Source organism: Pezoporus occidentalis, unplaced genomic scaffold, assembly GCF_034315485.1.
Source record: "Pezoporus occidentalis ecotype Australia unplaced genomic scaffold, CSIRO_AGI_Poc_V1 ctg410, whole genome shotgun sequence".
Lineage (NCBI taxonomy): Eukaryota > Metazoa > Chordata > Aves > Psittaciformes > Psittacidae > Pezoporus > Pezoporus occidentalis.
In genome coordinates, this window is record NW_026915737.1 from 110,188 (window position 1) to 124,113 (window position 13,926).

At 38.6% G+C, this 13,926-nt stretch overlaps 1 protein-coding gene across 6 annotated transcripts in view; it reads left to right on the forward strand.

The window, feature by feature from the left end:
• MSH4 (mutS homolog 4) overlaps window positions 1-13,578 on the forward strand; it is a 31,771-nt gene extending 18,193 nt beyond the window's left edge. For 3 of the 6 annotated variants that reach the window (XM_062634062.1, XM_062634060.1, XM_062634066.1), the window contains 12 exons: window positions 618-692; window positions 1,104-1,168; window positions 1,721-1,890; window positions 4,676-4,812; window positions 5,257-5,360; window positions 6,173-6,297; window positions 8,099-8,299; window positions 8,950-9,068; window positions 9,623-9,751; window positions 10,120-10,294; window positions 11,906-11,994; window positions 12,335-13,578. In XM_062634062.1, coding sequence (XP_062490046.1) covers window positions 618-692; window positions 1,104-1,168; window positions 1,721-1,890; window positions 4,676-4,812; window positions 5,257-5,360; window positions 6,173-6,297; window positions 8,099-8,299; window positions 8,950-9,068; window positions 9,623-9,751; window positions 10,120-10,294; window positions 11,906-11,994; window positions 12,335-12,520 — 1,575 coding nt within the window. In that variant the 3' untranslated portion in view covers window positions 12,521-13,578. The remainder of the gene's footprint in view (window positions 1-617; window positions 693-1,103; window positions 1,169-1,720; window positions 1,891-4,675; window positions 4,813-5,256; window positions 5,361-6,172; window positions 6,298-8,098; window positions 8,300-8,949; window positions 9,069-9,622; window positions 9,752-10,119; window positions 10,295-11,905; window positions 11,995-12,334) is intronic. The other 3 variants (XM_062634061.1, XM_062634063.1, XM_062634065.1) reach the window with 3 other exon arrangements.
• The last annotated feature ends 348 nt before the right edge of the window (window positions 13,579-13,926 follow it).

Here is a 13,926-nt window from a genome sequence, read left to right on the forward strand (position 1 = left end):
ATGCATTACATATGCTATGCTCTAATATCATCAGCAAAATATTTTACTGTAAATATTAATGGGCATAGAAAACAAGTTAGAATAGCTATGTGGACAAAACATGGTTAAGTTAGTCATTAATGTAAGCAAAACTTTTAAACATTTATTGGATTTATTTTTAATTACAAGGGTAGATGTTTAAGGACATAAATATATTAACCAAGGATAAGTCAACCAAATTGGGTTATGTTGTATTTAACATCATTTCTGAAAAGGGCTATGCTGCTTAATTGTTGTGAATAATGTATTCTATTTGAAAGAGTTTATGAGCTTGTAGAGCTTACAAAGCTATGTAGGAGATTAGAAGTTTTCGTGGCTTGGTCAATCGTTACCAGTGCAGACAAATGAAAATATTAGCTACTGGTAGGCAAGCTATCACAATAGGCAATGTAAAATTTAGGTAAGCATTTTTTTTATGCTGTTACACATCAAGTTGTCGAAGTGAGCTTATAAAGTATTGTGGCATTTTTTGTTAAAAGTACAAAGGTGTTAACAGTATGAGTTCTGCTAGTTCTTAAGTACTTCTTCAAACAGGCAGACATACAAACACCTCCAATATTTGTAAAATTTTTCAACAGGTTAAAACTGCTGAATCAAAAATAACTAATTTAATCTACCTGAAACATACCCTAGAACTTGTGGAGCCTCTAAAGGTAAGTTATGCCATTTTTTTTATAAAGCACAGACTGCTTCGTCCTTATTTTTATACAGTGCAGTTTGTTACATTTCATAGACTGTTTCAAGCTGGAAGGGACCAATAGGTATCATCAAGTCAAAAAAAAAAAAAAAAAGGTAAGTTTACTTCAATCTATCAGAACATGATCCTGTCAACACAGTCTGTTAATTCTTAAGCCTATTGGAAATACGTATTTGAGTCTGATACTCTCTTAAGGACTGGATTCCTACCATTACCTGAATAATTGATTTTATAACAGACCTTTAACTGAAACTCCTGCTCAGATTATCCAACCACTGATGTAGCCTCAGTGAATCTGACAACTTTGTCCTTTGAAAGGGCTAAAAAACTCCCTAACTATTCACGTCCATGTTTTACTCTTCAACAGGCTGCTTTAAGAAACTGTACCACACCGCTGCTAAAGGCTTATTACAGTTCTCTTGAAGATACAAGGTATTTATCAGGATACTTTAGCTAGTGTGTTAGAAGCTCTTATGTTAAGAATGTGTGTGAGAATTAAGATGTTGCATCGTTGCTTATCTGTAGTTACAGGTATAGCTCAGTTCTTTTGCCTAAAAGTTGATTTTAATTGTCAAAAAATCTGGTTTTCAACTAACAAAAAATACGGGGGGGGGGGAAGTGAACCAGAAAGTTAGTTGTGAAACTTCAGTTGCTGATGTACTGCACTCTTTTAGAAATAATTCTGAGAAGACAAAAGTAGTGATTTCCCAGTATCCCCATAGCAATGCAAAAATCAAGAGTTCCCTGTATCTTTGAGAAATAATTTCTATCTCCCAAACATTTGAATGACATCTTTGGTCAGAGTTGGCTATAGTCATACTTCATTCTGAGGCAAAAGTAGACATGAAATTTAGTGGTTTGTTTTAACAGTGCATAACTTGCTTCAGTAATTCGTAATGCTCTTATTTGTAATTTTGGGATGCTATTACAAATAAAAATAGTAAAATATTATGTAGCTAATTAGCAATACAACTAATATTGCAGATTTGGAATTATACTTGAAAAGATTACAACTGTCATTAATGACGATACAAGGTACACAAAAGGATGTCTGAGTATGAGGACCCAGAAGTGCTATGCTGTTAAGCCTAACATCAATGAATTCCTCGACATAGCTCGTAGAACATACACAGAAATTGTTGATGACATAGCAGGTATTTCTAAACCAAGTTTTTTTTTATTTGAAGTTCAAAGTATATTGCATGTGGCATATAGAAGCCATATAATCCTATCTGTTGTAACCTTCTAATGTGTAAAAAATAGTTACTATAAACTGATTGGCATTGATAAGTAACCGAAGTACTTTTAAGATACATACAGAGATTCTCCTTTTTATAGGTAAAAACTCAGTTTTATTTAATGAAGTTGAACAACTGTATTGTGGCTCCTATATTTAAGTCTGTTGATCCTTATTCTCTGAAAGTACGATAAAGTTAAAGTAATGTAACAGAGTTATTCCACCTAAAACATTCTGCATAAAGCAGATAAATCTTTAGTTTAGCTTCTTGACTTAAAATATCAGAATTCTGTGTTCTTTATATTTTAAGCAGTCTTGATCTATGAACTGCTTTTTAGCCAAGCTACTAAGAGTTGGAAAACACAAATGAAAGGAATTTTACCATCATGTCTGTTACTGTGCTTTAGTAATCTTCCTGTTAATCAGTCAAAAGAGAAAGAAAAACCCCAGCCTTCTGGAATGGATCTCCATTTTTAGTATAAGATGTTGATTTCTAGCTAGAGGACCATCTTCTTCATTTACTATGTAATTGGAAACTTAAAAGAGCATCAGAAACTTTAGCATCTGTCATGTGTTCTGAGCTTCCTTTCTAGTCTTATATTCTACATAGTACACAGTGAAAAGTACAGAGGCTATTGTTTTTCATTTCCTAAACCTTCCAGTATTTGGTAGCTGCTGGGAATCCAGCATGTGTGAAAGTCTTCCGTGTGCCTGTTTTCCCTGTAGCCCACATGCTTGCAGAAGGGACTCTTTTCTCTTTTCCTTGTTACTGGATTAAACTCTTAAGTGACTAAGACTGAAATACTGATGTTGTCTGCCTGGAGTTCTGTAAGCCTTTGATTCAGTCCTCTACAACATCCTTGCTGCTGATTTGGAGAGAGATGGGTTTGACAGATAGACTAAGGAATGAGAGGTAGATATGAGATGGATAAGGAATTGGCTGAATGGCCACATCCAGTGAGTGACAGCTCAATGTCCAAGTGGAAACCAGTAGCAAGTGGTGTCCCTCAAGGGTCCATACTGAGACAAATACAATTTACCATCTTCATCAGTGACATGGACATGGATTGAATGCACGCTCAGCAAGTTTGTGGACAATACCAAGCTGAGTGGTGCAATTGATTGGTGGGAGGGAGCAGATGCTTTCCACAGGGACCATGAGAGGCTTGAGGGTGGGCCTATAAGAATCTCTTAAAGTCCAGCAAGTTGAAGTGCAAGGCCCTGCACCGAGGTCAGGACAGTCCCCAGTATCAGTATGGGCTGGGTAATGAATAGATTGCAGGGAAGGATGTTGGGATACTGGTGGACACAAAATTGGACATGAGCTGGCAATATGTGCTTACAGCTCAGAGAGCAAATTGTGTCCTGGCCTACATAAACAAGAAGCGTGACCAGCAAGTTGAGGAGAGAGATTCTCCCCCTCTCTTCTGCTCGGGTCAGACCCCAGTGGAGTACTATATCCAGCTCTAGGTTTTCCAGCACAAGAACAACAAGGACCTGTTGGAGTGGGTCCAGTGTAGGCTACAAAACTCATCAGAGGGCTGCAACACCTCTCCTTTGAAGAAAGGCTGAGAGACTAGGCGCTATTCAGCCTGGAAAAGAGAGGGCTTCAGGGAGACCTTTGATATGTAAACAATATGGGGCTTTTCAGAGGGAAGGAGAAAGACCTTTTTTTTTTTTTTTTTTACCAGGGTCTATGCTAAAAGGACAAGGGCAGTGGTTTTAAACTGAAAGAGGATATGTTTAAGCTGAACATAAGAATTTTTTTATAATGTGTGATGAGATGCTGAAAGAGGTTTTTTACAGAAGTTCTGAATGCCCCATCACTGGAAGTGTTGAGGGTCAGGTTGGATGGGGCTTAGAGCAACCTGATCTAGTGAAAGATGTCCCTGCCCATGGGAGAGGAGCTGGACTAAATTCTTTAAAGATGCCTTCCAGTCCAAACCATTCTGTGATTCTATATACAGAATGTCCTCAATTGCTAGTCTACATTTGGAGTGGTTGGAATATGAGAGTGGGTAAGCTTAGAGCCTTGAGCAGCAGGGAAAGACCACTAAGGAACTCCATCCTTTCTTCTTGCAGGAGTACTACACCATTACCATCTTTGAAGTATTCAGAATTCCCATCATTTAACACTACATGTTCTTCTATCATCTAACAGTTTCCCCACATACGGTGTCTTCTCAGCTAGGAACAAGATGAATTTAAGGGGGGGATCACAAATGTAAAGCACACCCCTCAGTCTGGGGGAAGAAGATTGCTTAGAATCATGAACTGGTTAAAAACTGAGAGTTTCTGAGTTCATCACTCTCATCACTCATCATCTCTCGTCTCTCACTATCGATGAGGCAGTGACACTAGGTGCTTGGGCAAATTTTCCTTGCCATCGTTAGGCCCATGTGGGAGTCGGTCGGATGCATGACCTGCCTTTAAAAGCCCCATGAATTTATCTGATTCTCCACTGGATTTTTTTTTTTTTTTCTCAATAGCTTTATGCAGCCACATCTGTTACATTAATAAGTTACTTCAGTAACTCCCTGGAGACCTGCCTCTAAGGCCTTTTGTCATGTTGCTTACCTGATACATGCAGCACCTATAAATCTCATTAACAGTATGTGTCTTTGTACCAAAGCAAACACGTATATGTGTGCATGCACAAGTCTCTGTGTAATTTGGGTCCGCTCTGTATTTATGGTATATAGGTATGATCACACAGCTTGCAGAAAAGTACAACCTGCCAATGAAAACAAGTTTCAGCTCTGCTCGTGGGTTTTTTATCCAGATGAATATTGATTGTTCAGCATTACCCAATGGCCAACTTCCTTCAGAATTTACAAAGGTATCTGTACTAGATATGTTTTTGCATAATATGTTTGTATACTTAGTATATAAAAAATGTATAATACATTATTAAAGGACACATTAAATGGTAATTTAAGCAACAATTAAAATAATTTCAGTGAAGATATCTAGAAGTAAATGAAGGTGTAATGGGTATGTTTTTATAACCGCCTTATTTCTAGTTAATATAGTGAGAAATGTGCAATCACACGCAGTTATGTTGTATGTGAAGATAAAGTTATATATCTTGCTGATAACTGCTTCTCTTACATGGATTTTCCATAAAAATGTGTATGGAAAAAATGAAACCAGGTGTTGTTTCTCCTGCTCCACCCATCCTTCCCCCCCCCCCACCCTGATTGTTCCCAGTTTACATTTTAGAAACTATTTTTTGTTTCTGATAATATGGCCAGCTCTTACTGTTGGTTTGTATTTTCTGTAGATCACTAAAATGAAAAACACATATAGCTTCACTTCAGCAGATTTAATAAAGATGAATGAAAGATGTCAGGAGTCCCTGAGAGAAATATATCACATGACCTACTTGTAAGACCATTTAATATTTGTTAATTCCATGGGATTTGTCCAATTAACAGCTACTTACACACTTTCTTAAAGCTGGATTTCTGTTCAGTTGTGGCCACTTGCAGAAATAATCCAAAGTGACACTTAGGACATGTACTTCCTGAGCCCCCCCCCCCCAAAAAAAAACCAACCAAACCACAAAGTGTGTATTGTATTAAGTGTGATTACAGACATATTGGCACTTTTTAATAAGGGTGGCCATCATATATATTAATTTTTTTATGGGTGACTTATCTATGCAAAATGACACAATGAATGCATTAGGTTTGTAATGCAGAATCCTTGCGTTTGCAGGAGAACTGTCAGTTTCTGTATTTTGCCCTTGCTGCTGTCATGTTGCTCTGCTGTCTGTTCCAGGAGATTCACTAAGCATAACATTGCATGTCAGTTTTATGGAAATTCTATCTAGAAACCATATGGGGGTTTTATTAACATGAAGGCCTAAGGGACTTAGAATTGCATTTGATGTGTTAATAAAATATACTTGTTTCCATAGCTGTATTTTTAGTTCATTCCCTTTGTGAAGCTTTCCTATGAGCTGTTGGTATTTGAGTCTTGGGTCTGATGGGAGAATTTAATCTGAGATGATGATATAAAATCTTAATTTGCTTCAAAGAAATGTATACGTTTGCTTGCATCTAGCAGAAATGATTGCATTTTATGAGTAACCACCTATCCTAATGTATGTAGTATGAACATTTTTAACTTTATTTCTGTAAGCTGTATGAAGTGACAGTGTACTGTGGAACAACTAAATTGCTGTCTTATTTCAGAATAGTATGTAAGCTACTGAGCGAGATCTATGAACACATTCATTGCCTATACAAGCTGTCTGACATTGTGTCCATGCTGGATATGCTGCTTTCATTTGCCCATGCCTGCACCCTTTCTGATTATGGTAAGTTTCTTCTTTGATTCTGTCATGGGCCAGGTAAAGTCCCTCCTGCTGGAGAATATCCAGGCTGTTTTGTCTGGTTTTCCAATTGCTAAGTCCACAATTTCATTTTCTAGGTCTCAGTAGACTTCATATGAGTGTCTCTGGCCAATCCTTGCCAGTTTTGTGCTGATGTTCTTTCCATTCACTGAAATTGCATTCTGCCATTTAGATCCTGTAAGCCTTCACAGCCAGTCTTTTTCAGAAGTCTTTTCAGTTTAAGCATATTCTATTGAAAAGTATAAAGCCCGTGAACATTCTGAGTTTACACTTCCGTTCTGAAAGGACACAAGATAATATAAGCAGATCAACACGAAGTAGCATAAAACAAAATATGTGGCTACCTTTGTTTATCTGCTTCAATTTCTGTAGCACATCTAGATGTTTTTGGAAATAGACTCTTGTAAGGAATCCAGGATCACATGCTTACTGTCATATTGTTTCTCCCGCTTCTCTTGCCCAGTTCTGCAATGTACAAATGATCACGTTGTCTTCAATTAGTGCTGAGCTGGAATACCTACCTCCAGTACAATACGGTGTAGATACTTAATCAGGTCTAGAAGCCCTTTCAGGAGATGTATTAGCCCATCATTACTAATGCTGCTATGTAATTCTCAGTTCACGAGCAGGATCAGTTTACTTCGCAGTTTGGACTGTGAATCTTCATGTGCTGGTCATTCCAGTCATATGAATTGATATGTAACTGAACTGAGCATTAGCTGATGTGATGGAAGCATCACAGTCCTTCCCACCAGATGAATCAGAGCACAAGTCTTCTTCAGCAGTAATAACAAGACCAAAGCCACTTAGCTTCTCCCATAAATCTACACCTGCAGTTTCCACAGCCAGGCATGAATGTGCATCCACTAAAAGAAACGTACTGTCATGTGTAGCTTTCAGTCCCCTTTACCAGTTGACTCTCTCTTGTAAATCATTAAGTGACTAAAACCTACACCAGGTAATTAGAGTTCCCCAGTGTTTAAAGCTGAGAAACTGTTTTAGCACTTCTCTCTTGAAGTCTGCTCCATTTAAGCGGACTGCCAAATTTAGCAACGCTTTGTTAGCCAGGGGTGCTGCCATTGAGGTGGACAAAGAGAACATATGGAACAGGTTCAGAGAAGAACTGTATTCTGACAGAAATGCAAACAGATAGTATCAAGTGGATCTTTGTAGGCATAGTGTGCACCCAGATAATCACAGAATCCCAAGGGTTGGAAGGGACCTTAAATGATCAATGCAATAACATAGAACAGAAATAGAAGGAATGCTACTTCCTCTTTTCTTGTGCTTGTGTAACAAGGTACATAAGTAGTAGTAACAGGGTCGATGACCCCTGTACTTGATATGCTCATAGCAGTATAAAAATAAATTAATAAGGATATATTAGTTATGAAACTGGCTTTCAGGTTTTCTGTTTTAATTACTTTTCAGGTTTTGCTCTTTGTAGTTTATTACTGGAGTCTAACCATACTTACTGCAGAACACAAACACAATGTTAATTTAGAAATGAAGTGTTACGGGATTCTTTCTGTAGTAACAAGTCATGAAGATTTGCATGACAGAATCTGTACCTGAAAGTGGCTGGTAATTCTTCCCAAGTGCTGCATGTCAGTCTTGCTCTCTACAGGAAAGTGAAAATCAGGGAACAGAGTCTGAGTTTGGCTTTTGCTCTGCAAGAATGACTTTGTGTCAGAACTCACTAGCTTAAAAATGTGAAGCTTTCCATACCAACTCTGCAGTGTCCTGTATCCTTTTTCTGCTTTAGTTCGTCCAGAATTTACGGATACTTTAGCGATCAAGCAGGGATGGCATCCCATTCTTGAAAAGATAGCTGTGGAAAAACCTGTGCCTAACAATACATATCTGACAGAGGGTAACAATTTTGTCATTATTACGGGACCAAATATGAGTGGAAAATCAACATACCTAAAACAGATTGCACTTTGTCAAATTATGGCACAGATTGGTGAGTAATAATGTACTGTGTTACTAATCTTCTGCAGACAGTTGTTTTCCACTTAAAAATATTTCTGAAGTTGAATGATTTGGCTCCTAGAATAAGGTTCTGTCTAAATGGTGCCAGGTGTTTTTTAGTCTGTCAGACTTTGTCAAGTCTGTCAGCTCTTGTGTTGCTGACAGAAGCCACTGCAAGGTTTTGGGTCTGCCACTGGCCCTGTTTGTGTATCTGGAAGCCTCCCCAGTCTGTTCTTAGGAGAGGTACAGTTGTGTGCTTCAGCCCTTTGGAGCGCCTTAACCCAGCCTAGCACCTTACATTAGACTGATAGCAAGTGTCCTTGAAGTATGCTCATCAAGCTACATATGCATTGGTAATCCAAAAGGAACATGAGAAATTCCTGAATACAGGGATGAGTCTCAGTTAGACTCCTCATGTTTTTTACCTTAAAGATGGAGGTAACCACCCGTTCCACAGCAGGCTGGTAGCATGGAAGAAACACCTTAATAGGCTGACGCTGTCTCTATTAGGATGAAATTACTTAGAAGTGGTGAATAAAATTTGTCCACCATGTGTTTGTGGGTGCAGTCCCCAACAACTGCAAGTTCCAGATTGTCATGTCACACTGATATGAGAAAACTCATATTTTACTTGTTTTGTAGGTTCTTATGTCCCAGCAGAGTATTGTTCCTTTCGAATAGCAGAGCAGATATTTACCAGAATAGGTATGGATGATGATATAGAAACAAATGCCTCGACGTTCATGAAGGAAATGAAAGAGGTATTAAACATGGCTAAGTCAGGGTCCAAGGCCCATTTTTACTGTTAGGCTAGTAAGAATTGTACTAGTATAATTCCACTGAAAGAATGTACTTTTAAAAGTAGTCAGAAATTCAGCTGTCGTCTGTTACTTAATGATAAACCACAGAAACCCAGGCATATCTTAAATAACAAGATATGCCAATACAAGTAAAAATCAGTGCTCTGTTGGACAGTAGTTTCGACATTTTATTGCTCCTTGGACCTTAAATGAGCCTAAGCTCCCTCAGTTCCCTTTCCCAAAATGATACAGTTTTGAGGGAAAGTGATATATTCAGTGGACAAGAGGAGGAATGCTGCAAGAGGAGTCTTTGCTTGGTTAGAATTGGCAGCTGTTGGAAAGCTGTGAAAAGGCTCTGACATGATTTTTAAGAATTTCTATATTAAGTTTCATCTGAATAAGGCAGAGTATTCCTCGAGTATCCCTCTGGGCATCCCTCTGAGCAGCACTGTTCCTAATGGGGGTTCTTAAAAAATGGATTTGTAGGGATAGTAACGTGTGAAATATTTTTTTAGATAACATACATCATACAAAACGCTAATGACAAATCACTCATCATAATTGACGAACTTGGCAGAGGTACCAGTGCTGAAGAAGGAATTGGCATTTGTTACGCTGCCTGTGAATATCTGTTGAATTTAAAGGTAATTCTGTTTTGGAAAAGAAACAAAACCAAAAAAAAACCCCTTCTAATTATTTTATCATACATGCAAGTTTGCATTTCTGTCTAGAAAGGGAACAACCTGGTCTCTTTAGTTTTGCTTCGTACAGCTTTGAATGCTCGAATGTTGAACCTTTTTAAAAGGCTGTTACCTTTCCAAAGTACAGTGGCAGTTCCACACAGCAATCACACAGGCTGGAGGCTTGTTTAGAAAACAGGAAGATGGTTTTAGATGGGTTGAAAGTTTCATCTCTGTCACGAGTTAGGTGATCATCTATTTTTTTCTGATTTACTGTAATTTATTCCAGAATCATTTCCAACAGAAATTTTCTTTCTTGTTTCCTTATTTAGGCATTTACATTATTTGCTACACATTTCCTGGAACTGTGTCATATAGATGCCTTATATCCTAATGTGGAAAACTACCATTTTGAAGTGCAACATGTGAGAAGTAGTGCTGGAAATAAGGAGAAAATTGCTTACACTTACACACTCTCTAAAGGGTATACAGAGGAAAAGAACTATGGTAATGGATTCTACTATGACTTTAACTTAGTAAACCTCATATAGGACATTATTTCAGTTAATAGGCATCTAACAGTGTTTTTCTGCTGAGAGATTCCTCCTGAGTTAGTATCTCTCTCAGAGTTACAGTTGCAGATCTGTAATATGTTCCTAATGCTTATGTGTTTTAACTGTGCAGTGAGATGTTAGTTTTGGGGTAGTATGAAGAACTTGGATGAAATTTTCCTTTCCTGTGGTGGGGGGTTGGAATTAGATGATCTTTAACATCCCTTCCAACCCAAACCGTTCTGTGATTCTATGAAAAAAAAAAATTTTAATAATGTGAGTAGCTACTTGATTCATCTCTGAATGAGATGAGCCAAACTCAGCACACAGTGCTCGAGGTGATGATGGAAGTGAGTGAAAGTTCTGGTGAGACTTACAGCTGTGAATGCTCAGGTTTATGTGAAACTCTCTGACGTGTCTGCCATATGTAATGATATATCATTTAAATAGCAGCTTGGGCTTTTTTGGTTAGCAAAAAGGCATAGAGTTTCTTTTAAAAATGGCAGGAATTATACAGTGTGTCAGCCAGAGGCTGATTTTGAGAGGTTCCACTAAAGCATTGGTGTTCTCAGGAAAGGCTGGGGGGTTGGAACTGGATGATCTTGAGGTCCTTTCCAACCCTAGCTATTCTATGATTCTGTTCTATGATTCAGAATGAGTCAAATTGAAGACTGCACAGATTGACCAATAATGGGTCAATAAAGAAATGAGTGAGTGACAGTAAGGCATAGCTACATTTTTAAGGAGTTACAGAACTCTGTACATTTCCAAATACTAGATTCTGAAGTTTGATTTAGGTGACATTTAATCAGCAGAAAATTAGCTACACATTACTTTTGCAGATTAGTGGTAACTGAGGCCTAGGAATTATCCCAGTCAGGCTTCCATTGACCGGACTTAGAATGTTTCTTTATCAGAATTTCAGAATAAGCTTCCTTCCCTTTTAATGCACAAGCTCAGTTTCAGATGCTGCAACAGCCCTTACTTGAGCAAAGTTTAATTCTAAGAAAGAGGGCAGGTTCCCTTTTTCATTTTTAACCCTACAGTGTGAGAGCCTCCAAGGAAGCACAGCTTTCTGAGAACAGCCAGGGCCAAAGGCAGAGGGCAAAAAAGTGTGTTAGTGCAGTGACAAAAACATACATCTCTTCCTTTCCGTATCCACTAGATATGTGGGTTAAAGGGAGAGTGCATTTAGCACAACCACAGCATTTTCTGGCCTGCCCAATTAAAAGAATTGAACAGAGAAGCTGCTAGCACCAGCGTGCCATTTTTCAGCTTTAACCCCTCATGTGCCTCATCCTGCACAGTTACACTGCTGCCAGGAGTAACTTCTTGTAGAAGCCTATCTCAGAGGTAACACAGGAAACAGTTTGTTTGTAACTCTTAAAACTGTACTGCTTATTAAAACCAATACAAGACACAAATAGAAAATGTATATAAAAATAATTTTAATAAAAATTAAAATTTCTCCCTTCAAAAAAAAGGTCAAGTTAATTCTGGCAGACATAGTGTGGAAGGTAGGGAAAAATTACATCAAAACCCCTGATTTGTCTTTTTATATATTTAGGATTAAAAGCTGCAGAAGTTTCCTCCCTACCATCATCTATCATTGTGGATGCAAAGGAAATCACAAATCACATTGCAAAACAAATCCTGGTATGTAATAGAAAATTGTAAGGGAGTAATTCAGTTTTCATAAAACTCAGACATTTTCTGTTCCTGGAAGGACATGGGAGAAGCACTGCCCCTGGTTTTAGCAAAGTAGATGTCGGTAAAATCTGTGTTTCTGAACCAGTTATAAAACACTACACTGAAGGTTGCTGTTAGGTGACAGCCCAAAGCAGTCCTTAGGGTGAAGGAGTTTAGGATGGAGCGTTGGTGTACAAGTCAAGAATCAGGAGGTGCGAAGGAGGCTGGAAAATAGCTAATATTAGCATTGTAATAACAGAAGAGAATTGATTTCCTGTTTTACTGCATGGTGTGTTTTTGAGAACAGCACAGGCAGAAGAGCACTCCTGAGATGATGAGACAGAGAGCTGCGTACCATTTAGCAATGAGATTGGTTCAGACTGCCAGAAATTCTCGATTGGATCCAGACAGTTTGCGGATATATTTGAAAGGCTTGAAGAAGAAGTATGAAGCCAGTTGTCCTGCACCTGGACAGAGTGATGAGCAACAGTAATGCATTGCACAGGATGTTGCTCTAATTGTTCTGACTGCAAGGTGATTCTGGTTTTCCCCATAGCATTAGAAAACACTGCTTTCCACATGTTTTTCATTTCTTAATGTTTAGTCTGAATTATATTCACTACTCAAAGACCATATGCTTCATGTTTTTTTTCCACAAAACACACCTGAAGTAAAAGCATTTACTAGAGATGAGGAGCACAGTTCTTTTTGATAATGGACTGCATCCCCTTTGTTATTTTCTAGAGACAAATAAGTTGTATAATGTTTAGTATTTTCTTCCAATGTATCTGCTATTACGGTTCTTACATCTGATAATAAAGATCTTGCCTAACGAAAAGCAGTCTTTGAAACAGGTGGTCCACTTGTCTTGCACAGGCACACTCTGCACTGTTGAACATGCATCCATAAATCTGCATAAATGTGTGCATATAGAGAATTTACTGTGCATTTATCTGTTAAATAGGTAATACAGAACAGCACAATGTGTAATTTATAACAACAAATGTATTTTATATGTATAGCATCCATTTCCTTTTAAGGTATCTATCTTTGTAAACATACCAGCGCAACAGAATAACATTTGTAACGGGCACACTATGTTTTTTTACTGAAGAAGGTTTTTTTTATTGATTTAAGCTACTAACTGCAGTTCACCTCTCTTCAGGCTGTTGTTGCCAAGTCTCTCTCATCACCTCCATCAGTAAGTACTGTATTTGTTGTGTACCCCAGTGAGGGCTGTGGCAGAAGGAAGTCTTCTGTGTTCAGGTTCCTTAACAAGAAGAACCAGATGGGAAGTGACACGCATTTCAGACATTGACTGGGCAGGGTGCACGTGTCCCTGTTGGGGTCAGCCGCTGCAGCACCAGGAAGAACAGTTCTGGGGGTGTGCCTGGAAGCCTGGCATAGTTTGACCCCGTCAGAACTGTTCCCCTCTTCTGCGCACCCTTGTTTCAGAGCCTTGGGCTTGCTTCCAGCCCGTCAGGACTCTGTGTTTACCTGGTCTGCGCACTGCTCTCTCGAAACAGATGCTCAAGAAGGAGTTTGGTTTTGGTGTGTTTTCTCACTGGCATCTGTATGCCAAGGAGCAGGACCAGAACACAAAAAAGATGGATGCTTTCCATCATTATTTTAACTTATTTTAACATTAAACTTTAACTTGTTTTAACATTACCTGTAAATGGACCTTGGTAGGCAAATGGGCTTGAATTTGAGGGTCTTTGGTAGCATTGTCCATAGCTCCATGGAGGGGCGGAGAAAGAAAAGCACCTTCAAGGGGTTTTGCTGCAGATGTCTCGTGATGCTCAGTAGGTATGGGGCCCATGGTGCTCTGAGGTGCCTGTCCCAGCATGGGAACAGAGAGGGGACATTGCGGAGCAGAGCCTGATGAAGAGCCATGCC